At 40.7% G+C, this 14,421-nt stretch overlaps 1 protein-coding gene across 1 annotated transcript in view; it reads right to left on the bottom strand.

The window, feature by feature from the left end:
• Positions 1-755: 755 nt before the first annotated feature.
• LOC132398850 (sodium/myo-inositol cotransporter 2-like) overlaps positions 756-14,421 on the bottom strand; it is a 130,895-nt gene continuing 117,229 nt past the window's right edge. The window contains exons 12-15 of the mRNA XM_059978686.1: positions 13,410-13,578; positions 11,039-11,254; positions 10,430-10,574; positions 756-1,080 (exon numbers count right to left, since the gene is read on the bottom strand). Coding sequence (XP_059834669.1) covers positions 878-1,080; positions 10,430-10,574; positions 11,039-11,254; positions 13,410-13,578 — 733 coding nt within the window. The 3' untranslated portion in view covers positions 756-877. The remainder of the gene's footprint in view (positions 1,081-10,429; positions 10,575-11,038; positions 11,255-13,409; positions 13,579-14,421) is intronic.

The raw sequence follows: 14,421 nt of genomic DNA, 5'->3' as shown, positions 1-14,421 counted from the left end.
AATTAAAAATTTTCCTGACCTCTCTGACTCTATCCTTTTTCATGATAATGCTAAAGGCCAGGGAGCAGTGATCACTGTCCCCCAGATGCTCACCCACTGTGACCGACCCAGTTCGTTACCTAATACTAGATCTAGTATGGCATTCCCCCTAGTTGGCCTGTCAACATACTGTGACAGGAATCCATCCTGGACACACTTAACAAACTCTGCTCCATCTAAACCCTTGGAACTAATCAAGTGCCAATCAGGGAAGTTAGGGAAGTTATCAGGGAAGTTAAAATCACCCATGATAACAACCCTGTTACTTTTGCACCTTTCCAAAATATGCCTCCCAATCTGCTACTTCAGACCTTTTCTTTGTCCAGCTGGTAATCATTTACCTGATGGAGATTGGAATATACTGTCTATTTTGGGAGTCTGGTATCAGGAATGTGAATACCATGCCCTGTGCCACAGAGCTGGTTATGTGTAACTGGACCCTCAGATTTTGCTTTGTGAAAGGAAACTGTCAATGGTTATCTTTGCCTTCAGACACACTTCTGAGATCTGGACTACTTACAAAAGAGATGCTTCAAGACATTAGTCTCTCCGGTCTGCCGAGTTCAGTGGAAGATTTATTTGCACCTCTCGCTGTGATTGGGTAGATTTGTTCATGGTAGATGCACAAAACAGCCTAGCTTATTTGGGAAGAGGACTCATGTCAATTGAAAGGACAACAATTTTCATGCAAGCTGTTGGTTAAATCTTTATTCTGTAGCTAATAAAAAGCAAGATATGCACAAAATTTCTGGAAGAAACAGTATTAAACTCAGCATGGGGTCAGGTGTGTTGAGAGTTCAAGGAAGTATTACTTTGTAAACATGTTTGTTTCATTGTCTCAAGCAAAATAAGCATAAAGGAAGATGACAGCAGCTAGACAAATGACTAAATTAACATTGACAAAGTAGTTCATTTGCTGATTCTCTTGTAGTGAGACAATATAATTTTCTTCAACATCGGTAAAGGCAGTATCCACACGCTTTGTGTTCATCCCACAGAACCACATCAAAAGATGCATTGCCCTTGACTCATTTTTCTCACCTAGTAGAAAGAAAATCATTAATTCATCACTTGTAAATTACTATTGTGACTCCCCTCACTTCAGGCCTCACTCCCTTCTCCACATTCCTCAGTGAGGTACAGCAAGAAAGCCCAGCCCAGACATACTGACAAAAGCTGGTTGTACCTTTAGTACCACAGCCCTTGGATGGAAAAAAGTGAGCCACCGCCACCTTTTCCTCACTGTACATTAGACGACATTAACTTATGACAACACAGAAGGAAGCCCACTGTGCCCATGTCAACTCTTTGGAGAATAACCTCATCAGTCTCTATTTGCCTGGGTCTTGTTTCACACACACACACACACACACACACACACACACACACACACACACACACACACACACACACACACACACACACACACACACACACACACACACACACACACACACACACACACACACCCATTCAGTCCCCTTTGATTCTTTTTGAAACTTATCTCAGGGCTAATTATTTAGAGACAGCTTACAGTGGCCGAGTACCCTACCTGCAGGAAACTTCACATATATGTCCAGTCAGTACTTCAACCCTGCAAAACATTCAATATCACCATGGCTGATCTACCCCAGGTCTTCTGTACCAGTTCCCCGTAATCCTCAATTCCTTGATCTTTCAATAATTTTTCTACTTCATCCTTAAAATTTTCTTCTGATTTTCCAATGCTCAGTGCTCCAAACTATGGGGGAGAGGATCACAGAGATTCTTCCTGACAAAGAAAATCCTATACACTTCAACCATAAGACTATAAGGTGCAGAAGCAGAATTAAGCTATTTGGCCCATCAAATCTGCTCAGGTTTGATTTATTAACTTTCTCAGCCCAGTTGCTCTGCTTTATCCTCATAACCTTTGACACCCTTACTAATCAAGAACTTATCAAGCTCTGCTTCAAATATACCTGATGACTTGGCCTCTACAACCATCTATGACAATGAATTCCAAAGATTCAACACCCTTTGGCAAAGGAACTTCCAGCGCATCTCCATTCTAAAAGAATGCCCTTTTATTCTGAGGCTATGCTCTCTGGTTCTAGACTCTCCCACCATAGGAAACATTTTCTCCGCATCCACTCCATCCATATTCACTAAGGTTCAATGAGATTCCTCTTCACCCCTCTAGAGACCAGAGTCATCAAAATGCTTCTCTTCATTTTCAGGATCATTCTCGTATATATCTTCCAGACCCCCTTCAAGGCTACACATCCCCAAACACTCACAATATGTACATCAAATATAATTTTATAAAGCCTCAGCATTTAAACCTTGCTTTCACTGTATATTTTGTCCTCTTGTATAATTATCAAACATTGCATGTACCTCCCTTATTATCAACTGAATCTGCAAGTTAACCTTTAGGAAATCCTGCTCTAGGTCTTCCAAATCCCTTTGCAATTCCAACCTCCAAATTGTCTCCCTATTGTATTTAAACCAAAGCCCATGACTGTGATGTAGTTCTCATTTTTATTTTTGTGGTCGGAGGTGTTGGGACTCCACCGGTTTTGTTTGTTGCATGTTTATTTTTCCCTTACAGTCCAGTGTTGGAGAGTGAAGGCATTACCAGAGTTATCTGAGTTCAAAGGATTGGAAAAAGTTAATTTTGTTCAGCGTTTTGGAGAATGATGGACATTTGTGACTTTGTTCAGGAATTGTGGCATGCACATTTGAATTAAACCCCTGCAAGGTTGGGAAGGTTTATGCAGTGACCTCTCTCCAGTCAAAAGGTCAGTTTCTTTTATTTCCTCATGATTTCTGTGAATAAGGCATCTACTGGCTGTGGAATCAGCAGATCGTCGATACTTCGAAGGAATCATTTGTTTTGGGGAAGTCTCTCCTTACCGACTGTATAAATCACATGGACTTTTGAATTTATCACTTCAAGTCTGTGATTGGATGAGAGCTCGCTAAGAACAATTTCTAAGTTTGGATGTTTGTGCTACCTAACTGTTAACTTCCGGTTAAGTTAGTTGTTCGTTTACTTTTCTAAGTTTGAGCAGAGGTTAATAAATCTTGGTATTTGTTTTAAACTCTGTCTCAGTTTCATATTCATTGCTGCTGCATTCATAACACTATTTAGAAAATAGTGTACATGTGTATTCCTTCTAATCCAATTGCATGATGATAGTCATCACCTCTATAGTCCATCTGCCACTTCTTTACCAATTCTCCCAATCTAAGTCCTTCTGCAGACTCCCTGCTAACTCAACACTAGCTGCCCCTCCACCTATTTTTGTATCATCTAAAAATCTGGACAAGTGGTGGCTTTTAGAGTAGCTTATGGTCAAGCCCAGTAAGGAAAAGGCAATTTAGGATTTGATGTTATCCAATAACCAGATTAGATTAGGGATCTTAAGATAAAAGGCAACTTGGAAGGCAGTAATCTTAATATAATGGAATTCACTCTTCAGTATAAGAGGGAAAAGCTAAAATCAGTTCTATTGGTATTAAAGTTGAATAAAGCTAACTACAGAGTCGTGAGAGAGGAACTGGCCGAAGTTGATAGGAAGGGAATCCAATGGGAGTAATGGGAATAATTCAGAAAATGCAGGATCATTTCATCCTAAAGAAGAAGAAGCATTCTAAAGGGATAATGAGGCAACCATGGCCGACAAGGGAAGTCAAAGATAGCATAAAAGCAAAAGAGAGGGCAAACGACACTATAAAAACTTACAGAACCTAGAGGATTGAGAAGCTTTTAAAATCAACAGAAGGCATCTAAAACAGCATTAAGGAGAGTAACATGAAATATGAAGGTAAGCTAGTTAATGATATGAATTATGATATCTAAAGTTTTTTTTCAGATATATGAAGAACAGACATCAGACATCAGAGGAAATGGCGCCGAAGGAGTAGTAATAGTGAAGAAAGAAATGGCAGATGAAGTAAGTATTTTATGATAGTCTTCACTGAAGAAGATGCCAGGAACATACTAAAAATTTGAGCGAGTTGGCGGGGGCAGTGGCTTAGAATTGAGAGTAGTTATTGTTACTAAGGAGAAGGTTCTTTGGAAGCTGTAAGTTCTGAAGTTGGATAAGCCACCTGGACCAGATATACTGCACTACAGGATTCTGAAAAAGTCAGCTGAAGAGATAATGGAAGAATTAGTAGTGACCTTTGAAGATCACTAAAGTCAGGAATGGTTCCAGAGGACTGGAAACTCATTAATGTTATTCCACTCACTATGAAGGTAGGGAGGCAAAAGGCAGGAAGTTATAGGCCTGTTAGCCTGACATCAGAGATTGATAAGATTTCAGAGTCCATTATTAAGGGTGAGGTTTCAGTGTAGTTTGAAGCACATGATAAAATAGGCCAAAGTCAGCATGGTTTCCTTAAGAGGGTATCTTGCCTGACACTTCTGATGGAATTGTTTGGGGAAATAACATGACAGAGGTGAATCAGTGGAAGGCCAAGAACAGATTCCTGGAGCACAATCTCCTTTCAGCCTGAAAAATAGCAATTTGTTCAGACACCCCCATCCTTGTGATAATAAACCTTCACTTCATGCTAACATACTTCCCCAATACAGAGTTTGAAAATTATCAGATGGTTCTTAAAATTTTAATTAAAACTTTAATCAAGGTACATTTAGAATGATAGATTTGAATTTAAATTTACCATGCCTAACTGAGTTATAATCTCCCTTTATGAACTATTTTTTGTTTAAGGAGTCAGAACAATCTATAAGAGATAGAGCATTACTGCCGAAGGATCTCGGCCCCAAACATCGACTGTGCTCTTTTCCATAAATGCTTCCTGGCTTGCTGAGTTCCTCCAGCATTTTGTGTGTGTTGCTTGGATTTCCAGCATCTGCAGATTTTCTCTTGTTGAGAGAGCAATCTATTTGATGATATACCAGAATGATGACAGGATGATATACCAGAATTTCTGGTATTGACATAACCTAACCAAACCCTTTAGTTTTCTGACCTCTATACACATTCACTTTTCCTTATTGTGACCCACTATTCTTATCATTAACATCTCAGAGGAGAGACTAACATCTGAAATTCTCATTCCCTCTAGTTTCCAACTTCATGTCAAATTTCCATTATAAATCAACAGGTTAGGAATTCTTTACATAGGTGCCTCTGTGAGTATTGTAATGCATTATTCAAAGCTTTTCCATCATTCCCCAACCAAACATCTGTTACTGTCATTCTTTATGGAAACACTTTGACTAATTAATCTATTCCTCTTCCCTATTATGCAAATGAAATGTTATTGCTCATTCATTTGCTAGTGAAAGAAGCTGGCCAAGTTGAAGCAGGATACTTAGATTTTTCAAAAGTCTTTGTTTGGCAAGGTGCCTTTGAAAGGCTAAAGTAAAGGAAAAAATTAAAACGTAGATCCTGATGTGGATAAAATATTAAATAAAAAATATTATTAGCTCTCAGCAGGTTGGGCAGCATATATTGAAAGAGAATCAGTTAACGTTTCAGGTCTGGAACCCTTCATCAGAACTGGGAAAGAGAAAAGAAGGGGGAGGATTGGGTACAACAGAATTAAAATCTCTGATATGATGAGACCAAGTGGCTTAATGTGAACCATTACAAGAATGTATGGCAGCTTTGTCTGTGTTCTGATTTCCATTAAGACCCTTGTAGCTGGGCTCATGCGAGTATTCATTATAGAGCTTTAATCTGGAGAAAGTGAATGGAGTCTGTTCATGTGAGAAAGAGATCAGTCAGGTAAATAGGTGCATTGGTGGAGAGGAGCTGGCTACACCTCCGAGTGTGAACTCCCACACACTCATGTAGGAGGAGGTGTAGAGATTATACATCCATAGATGTATGGAGAACTGGTTGAGACAAGAGAAAAGGAATCTGTCAAAGTAGTGGAGGGTATCTGATCTAAGTAGGAAGGGACTGGAAAGAAGAAGCAGGAAATAGGTTTGGTGAGGAGTGAACAGTATGAAACAATGGATTGGACTGGGCACTCTTGCTTGTAGATTTTGGGCAGGGTGTAGAAGTGGGCTGTGCAGGACTGGGGAACTACAAAGCTGGAAGCTGAGAAGGGAAGATCCCTGACAAAATGAGGCATATGACTGTGGGAGACAATGGCCTGGTATTTGATAGTGGGAAGCATGGTCCAGAGGAAGGAATAAGGAATACCTGAAAGCTGATGTTTCATTCAAAAGATTAATGTTCAAAGTAAATTTATTATCAAAGTACATACATGTCACTATATACTACCCTGAGGTTCATTTTCTTGCAGGCATTCACAGAACAAAGAAATACAATAGAATCAATTAAAAGCTACACAAAGATTGACGAATAACTAATATGCAAAAGAAGACAAACTGTGCAAATACAAAAACAGAGACAAATAATAAATAAACAAGAATGCAAATGAATAAATATTGAGAACACGAGTTGTAGAATCCTTGAAGTTGAGTCCACAGGTTGTGCAATCAGTTCGGAGTATCCATACTGGTTCAGGAGCCTATGTTTGAAGCGTAAATAACTTTTCCTGGACCTGTGGTGTGAGGCCTAATTCATAAGCCCTGCAGAGCCACTGTGACAAGCTGTAGAGTGTTAGGCATCTAGATTTCTTGAGCACCTGTAGTTACTAATAGTCTTAACAAGTTGTTAAGCCTTTGTGCTTCCTGTTTAATATTGTCAAGTTAATTGTGACTGGCACAGGATTTCCACATTCTATGATTATTTAATGCGGACCCCATTTTAGTACTGATTGCGGGGTTCTAGTATTTAGAATGACTTGTCTCATGGTTTCACTCGGTCATGCCACCTGGTATTTCAATGTGTAATCTTGTTTCCATTTCTATATGGGAGTCTGCCACTCTTCTGCACCTAGGTTCAATCGTTGCCAAAGCTCACTGTAACAGAAGGACCCTGATATCACTGGACCCAGTAGAGGTACAGCAGCAGCTTGGGCATTGGTCAGTTGGAGGTGAGGATGCCTCCTTTACTCAGTTCATATCCCAACTCTACGTTCCAAGTGTCCTGAGTCTACGTTTCGGGTTTTCCCTATTTATGTTCCAAGCTTCTCTGGTCTACATCAAAGATTTTTCCCAGGTTCTCTGGGTTGACAATGATTTGTTAGGTTTCCTATGGTATTCAATGTTTCTGAGCTATATGCACAAGGCTCCAGAGCTATACATGTGATACTTTCAGGTTATATGTGCAATGTTCCCAAGTTATATGCTCTGCTTTGAATTTTCCAGCCTTGTCATGAGAGCTCGTCAGCCTGGGAAACCAGTCCATCTAAGAGAGGGAAAACTCTGATTTCAAACCTCCACTGCCTTGAGGCCATACTCACCCTTGGGAAAGACTTCGGGAGTAAACCCTGAGGACAAATCTGGAGCTGGATTCCCAAAGGCAGCCTGATGTTGCCTTCAACTTTGTTCTGGCAATTCCTGTGACTACACTGGTGCCAAACTGTATCGGCCCTTGCCCTTCCCTTGGAAAACATCAGTGGCATGAAAAGGGGAGACTCACTGCCTGGGCAACAGCCGGTCTTCCATACAACCTTGCCCAGGCCTGCGCCCTGGAGTGGGCACAGATCCATGGTCTTGCGAGACTTATGGATGCCACACATGAGAGCATCAGGTCTGTTGTGAATTTTCCAGCCTTGTCATGAGCGGAACAGATGTTGGGCAAGTGAAGTTGAAAAAAGTTATCCCTTCTGGTTCAAGATCCTGATGGTGGAAGGGTAATAACTGTTCCTGAATCTGGTGGTGTGAATCCTGAGGTTCCTGTACCTTCTTCCTGATGGTAGCAGCAAGAAGAGAGCATGACCAGGGTTGTAAGGGTCCCTGATGATGGATGCTGCTTTCCTACCACACGGCGCCATGGAGATGTGCTCAGTGATGGGGAGGGTTATACCGGTGATGGACTGGGCCGTATCCATTACCTTTTGTAGGATTTTCCATTCAAAGATATTGGTGTTTCCATACCAGACTGTGATGCAGCCAGTCACTATACTCTCCACCACACGTCTATACAAGTTAGTCAAAGTTATAGATGTCATACTGAACCTTTACAAACTCTCAAGGAAGTAGAGGTGTTGCTGTGCTTTCTTTATAATAGTACTCATGTGCTGGGCCCAGGATAGATCCTCTGAAATGATAACACAGAGGAATTTAAAGTTGCTGACCCTCTCCACCTCTGAGCCCCTGATAAGGGCTGGCTCATGAATCTTCAGTTTCCTCCTCCTGAAGTCAATAAGCATCTCCTTGGTCTTCCTGACATTGAGTAAGAGATTATTGTTTTGACACCACTCAGCCAAAATTTCAGTCTCCCTCCTGTATGCTGGTTAATCACCATCATTGATTCAGGCTATGACAATGGTGTCATCAACAAACTTATATATGGCATTGGAGCTGAGCTTAGCCATACAGCCATAAGTGTAAAGCAAGTAGAACAGAGAGCCAAGCACAAAGCCTTGTGGTGTACTTGTGCTGATGGAGATTGTGGAGGAGATGCCGTTGCCAATCTGAACTGACTGGGGTCTGCAAGTGAAGAAATTGAGGATCCATTGGGTAAGGAGGTAATGAGGCCAACGTCTTGGACCTCACTGATTAGATCTGAGAGGATGGTAGTTTTAAATGCCGAGCTGTAGCTGATAAAGAGCACCCTGATGTATGCATCTTTGCTGTCCAAACATTCCAGGGTTGAGTGAAGAGCAAATGAACTGGCATTTGTGTGGGCCTGTTGTACTGGTAGGCAAATTGGTGGAGGTCCAAGTCACCTCTCAAGCAGAAGTTGAAATATTTCATCACCCCTCTCAAAACATGTCATCACTGAGCATGTAAGTGCTACTGGATTATAGTCATAGAGACAGGTTACCATGTTCTTCTTGGGTATCGCTATAATTGAAGCCTGCTTAAAATAGGTGGGTACCTCAGACTGCCAAAGCAAGAGGTTAATGATATTGGCTTCACCCTCCTTCACCTCTCATATTGGCCTCCGAGACTGAAACATAACATCAATGGGGCTGAGGGAGTTTGTGACTGTTCCCCCATGCTTTGACAGTTAAAGCAAGCATAGAAGACATAGAGCTCATTTGGAAGTGAAGCCCCATTGTCACCTATGTTGCTTGATTTCACTTTGTAAGAATTGATAGTATTCAAGCCCTGCCCCGCAGCTGTCGAGCATCCTTCATTGATTCAAGTTTAGTCAGGAATTGCCACTTTGCCCATGAAATGGCTTTCCGGAGATCATACTTTCTTGGTTGCCAGATTTGAATGCCTTTGATCAGGCCCTTGGCAGATTGCTAATCTCATGTTTCATCCAGAGCTTTTGGTTGAGAAAGATTCTGAATAATTTTGTGGGGACACACTCATCTACAACTGATTTTACAAAGTCTCTGATAACCATGGTGTATTCATTTAGATACATAGATGAGTTCTTGAACACGGCCCAGTCCACTGACTCAAAGCAATCTTGTAGCCTCTCTTTGGCTGTCTGCAACCACCTTTCATTGCCCTTATCTCTGCAGGCTTGCTCTTTAGACTCTGGCTGTATGCAGGTTGGAGGACAGCCAAAAGATCAGACTTACTCAAATGCGTCTGGACATGGAACGGTAGGCATTCCTTATCTTAGTATAACAGTGGTCTAGTGTGTTGGGACCTCTCATACTACAGGTTATATGCTGATGGTAATTAGGCAGGGATTTCTTCAAACAAGCCTAATTGAAATCCTGACTATGATTTGAAATGCATCTGGGAAGACTGTTTCTTATTTGGTGATGACATCATGCAGTATCTCAAGTGCCTGATTACAGTCAGCCGATGGTGGTATGTAAATTGTGGTCAGGATCATTGAGAGGAACTCTTAGTGAATAGAACTGTCAGCATTTGATTGTTAGGTGTTCAAGGTCGGGGGAACAAGAATACTCAAAAACTGCCACGTTGGAGCAGCACAGAGAGTTCATGAAACACACACCTCCATCTTTTGCCTTCTTTGAATCAGCAATTTGGGCTATACTGTGTAAAGAGAAGCCTTCGGGCCTGATCACCATATCTGGCATAAGACATATTCCGCCATGTCTTGGTAAAACACAGAACAACAACAATTTCTCATTTCCCTCTGATAGAGCAATTTTGCCCTCAGGTCCTCAATTTTGTTCTTCAGCAACTGCACATTTGCTAACAAGATGCTGGGGAGAGGAAGCCTTATCCTTCTACGTATCTTGCTTTATCAATACCTTATCAGTATATGTCGATTCTTTGATTCTTTTGAAGTTTAATTGTTTGGTATATAGTGATGTAGGGTTCATCAGATATATAATCTATGGGGAGAGAATCAGTGAGGTTGTTGTAGTGGTGCATTACATAGGCAATGAGATGAATTCAGTGTAAGAGGTTTACCTGCCCTTGGGCTGAGTTCTTCAGTTGTGTCCATTTTATCTGATGTGGCTTCTGGTGATGGAGCTGTATCATCCACAACAACAGTTTCCTCTGGTGGCTTCTCTGGTAGTTTATCATGTCGTGTGTACCAAGTCAACCGACTGATCTAGGAAAGAAGAATGAACTATGTCATACACCAGTGGAAAATAGAGTTGGTTGAGGGGGTCAGTATTTGAATTGGATCATAATTGCTAGTGTTCAGTGATGGAAGGGCTCATCCATTACTAGGCTACAGTGAATAGATCAAAACTTCCTCAGCAGGCTGCCCATTCACACAGCCATGGCAGGCATCCTGCAGCCCACAATGTGCAACTCTTCACCTGCATTCCCATACCTCAAGAAATCCTGCCCTCATGATCTTGTTTATTCTGGAATTTTGATTGCTATTGATCTTTCACATTTTCCTATAAAAGTTTTCAACTGAATGAAAAGCTATGAAAAGTCATTCTCCTCCCAACCTGCTAGGTTATAGACCTGGCAAAGGAGATAGCCCTGCTACTCCTTCCTTGAATCCTTGAATATAATAGTTGAAACTACTGGGAGATTCAGCAGAATGTATTGTTCACTCACCTGTTCTGGTTGTGGAGGTGGATTGAGGAGACTGAGGACCACTAGTACAATCAGAGTGAGGAGAGCAAGTATGAGAGCAAAGTGCAAGAAATGGACTTTGCCAATAATTGATGGCCGTTTGTCTTCTTCCCCACATGCTGGTGCGATGAAAACAAAATCCAAAACCATTCGAATAATGCCCACCAGAAACCCAGCAGCGAGGCTCCAAAATGCACCCTGTGCACACAAACAACCATATGTTATATTGAATTGATATTCGCAGTTAAACTACTTCAGTTGGTTTAAATGTGATGGAAGATCAACAATACCTACTCTTTGGCATTCAATTTTGATTTCACAAGGCTATTCACTTGGCTTCTAATCTCACAGCCTTGGTCAAAGCAGGGACCAAGGCATTGTATTTCAAAGATAGGATGATGAGGGATGTTTGGAAATGGTTGTATTATAATGGTTGTCTTGTCACAACACAGCAAAGCCGCTATGAAAATGGAAAATATTACACTTAAGCATGTCAGCCAGCATCTGGAAAGAGAGAGAAACAGATGCCATTTCTCTTTCTATTGGTGCCTCTGACCTTCTGAACGGCTCCAACATTTTCTGTTTCTATTTCATACTTCCAGCATCTGGAATATTTTGAACATCACCCTGAAGCATTTGATATCTGTATTCGGTAAGACATTGACACATTTCAGGCAAAAGTTGATAAGTCTTAAATAATACTAACAAATGTCAGGCAATAACACTCTCCAACTCTCCAGCAATGAGCCGAGCTATTAAGTGTTTGATTGTCTTGACATTTACAATTATAAATATGTGATTCCATGGAACCATTTGTTTGCAATCAAACATTGAAGTTAATTATACAATCATAACTACTGAAAGACCTGGAATCATACAGCATAGGAACAAGCTATAGGGCTCACCTTATTCACAATAACCAGTGGGCACTCATCTCTCATAATCCTGCTTTCAGTACTTGGCCTAATGCCACTAATGGCTAGGCAATTCAAGCGTTTGCCTAGATACTTCTTAAAAGCTGTTGGTGACACTGCTTCCTCCACTCCCGCCAGCAGTGCATTCCATGAACTCATCACTCTTTGGGTGAAAGGAAGTCCTTCTCAGATCCCTTTAAATCTCCCCCCACTTCCACTAAATTCATATCCTCTAGTTTTATCTACTGAATTACCTGTAGGAAAAAGTTGCCTGCAGAATATCCTAACTATAACCCTCATAAATTTACATTTCTTTATCAAATCTCCTCTTAACCTCCTCAGCTCCAAAGAAAACAAACCCAGCCTCTTCAGTTGCTCCTCCTATTCCTGCAGGTGAATCTGCCCTGCACCCTTCCCTATTAATGACATCCTTTGTATAGTGTGGTTGTATTTAATCACTTGCTTTTGTTTTTGTTCTTACAAGCATAAAATCACAACGTGTTTGAAGATCAGCAGGATTCTTGCAGGAGTGTTTCCTGTCAGATCTCCCCTGTGATCAATTTGACAATGATTGGTACTAGATGAACTGAAATTTCATACAACTGAGCACAGTGTATTTTAACACTATTATCATAGAGTCATAGAGTATGTGAGAGGAAAACCCAGAGTATCTGGAGAAAACCCATGTACTGAAACATAGATAACAACCAAGGTCAGGATTGATCCCAGGTGCCCAAACTTGTGGGACAGCAGCAGTAACTGCCACACCAGAATGACAATTATTCCATTTTAAAAGTTACCAATGAAGCTGCTTCTAGAGAATGTGTGCCCCAGGTCACAATAGTTCATGCTATGAAACAGACCATATTTTTCTCCTCAGATTCCTTAGCCAATTTATTTTAAATCAACACCCACTGGTTTCTGAATTTCTTGTTAGAGGAAATACCTTATCCTTTTTTACTCTATTGAGATACTTCATCATTTTAAAAAACACGATGAACTGTCTCATTAAACCATTGTGATGCAAGGAAAATAATCTAGTATCTTCAGTGCCTCCATGGAGCTGATGTGTATTTTCACATCAAGAAATAATTAGAAGTAAAATACAGTTCCCCATTTCTTGTTTACAAAGTTTACTTCTTCCAAAGACTGAAACTGTTCTATGTCGTAGAGTTGGCCCTTGCATTAATGATGGAACTCTCTCCATGCATCTCAAAGTGAAGAACAAAACCATGGGATTTTAATCCAAAGAACTATTAGTGGATTATCAGCCCTCTCAATGATTTACAATGAAAAGTTAGCAGAGCCACATATCATGGAATTAGCTGCTCCACCAATATACTCTTGTTGGGCTCAACTAATAAGCCACCAGCACTTAGCAAGGCAACATACTAGACTCTCTGATTTATCTCTGTGTCAAATCTTAAAAAATGACTCACTTTCTCATTAGCTCGTTTCCAAAAGCAGCCAGCCACAAAGACCACTACGATTGGTGGTGTCAGGTAGGAGGTGATGGACTGGATATACATGAAGAGCTTGCCACTTTGGCTAGATTGCACCAGAGGAATCCACAAAACCGACACCACCATTAGGATCAATGAAAATAGCCTGAAATGCAAAGAGACTGGATTTCAAAGCATCATTGTGAAATTGGCTGACTCTTAGGTAATATATCCATGAGTTTTTTCTACAGCCCCATCATACATGATCAGTTTCAGAAGATACCTAAAGAAGAAATGTCTGTTTTTGATTTCTTTTCAGAGAAATTTATTTATCCTTACACCATAATCCAAAGTAACCATCCCTTCCAGGGTAAAATGATTTTCAAGTTATGAAAATCATGTAAATGTTTTACACTTTTACAAGACCACAGATTGGTGATGAATGACACTGAAGCTGAGAACTCAGAGTGTAGTGCTGTTTGTTCAAGTCTCTTAAAGTTCAGATATTTCTGGAATCTGAATCTGAATATGATGTACAAGGTTCTCTTGTATTGACCAAAAATTTAAAATGTAGAAAAGTCTTCATTTATTTGCATACACTGATATCACAATGCATTGGAACTTAAATTTCAGGTCAGAGGTCGGAACAAATGGACCTTTCACATAGAGTTAGGTACAGAGGAGATGTCAGGGGTTTTTTACACAGAGAGTGGTGAGTGTGTGAAATTGGCTGCCGGCGATGGTGGTGGAGGCAGATACGATGGGGTCTTTTAAGAGACTCCTGGATAAGTATATGGAGCTTAGAGAAATAGTGGACTATGGGTAACCCTAGGTAATTTCTAAAATACGTGTTTGGCTCAGCATTGTGGGACAAAGGGCTTGTATTGTGTTGTAGGTTTTCTATGTTTTCTATAGAGTTATAAAACACTACAATACAGAAATAGGCCCTTCAGCCCACCTAGTTTGCACCAAACTATTAATTTGGCTAGTTCCATCAACCTGCACCCAG

This window comes from Hypanus sabinus, chromosome 9 (genome assembly GCF_030144855.1).
Source record: "Hypanus sabinus isolate sHypSab1 chromosome 9, sHypSab1.hap1, whole genome shotgun sequence".
Taxonomy (NCBI): domain Eukaryota; kingdom Metazoa; phylum Chordata; class Chondrichthyes; order Myliobatiformes; family Dasyatidae; genus Hypanus; species Hypanus sabinus.
This window is presented reverse-complemented; position numbering and strand designations above follow the sequence as displayed.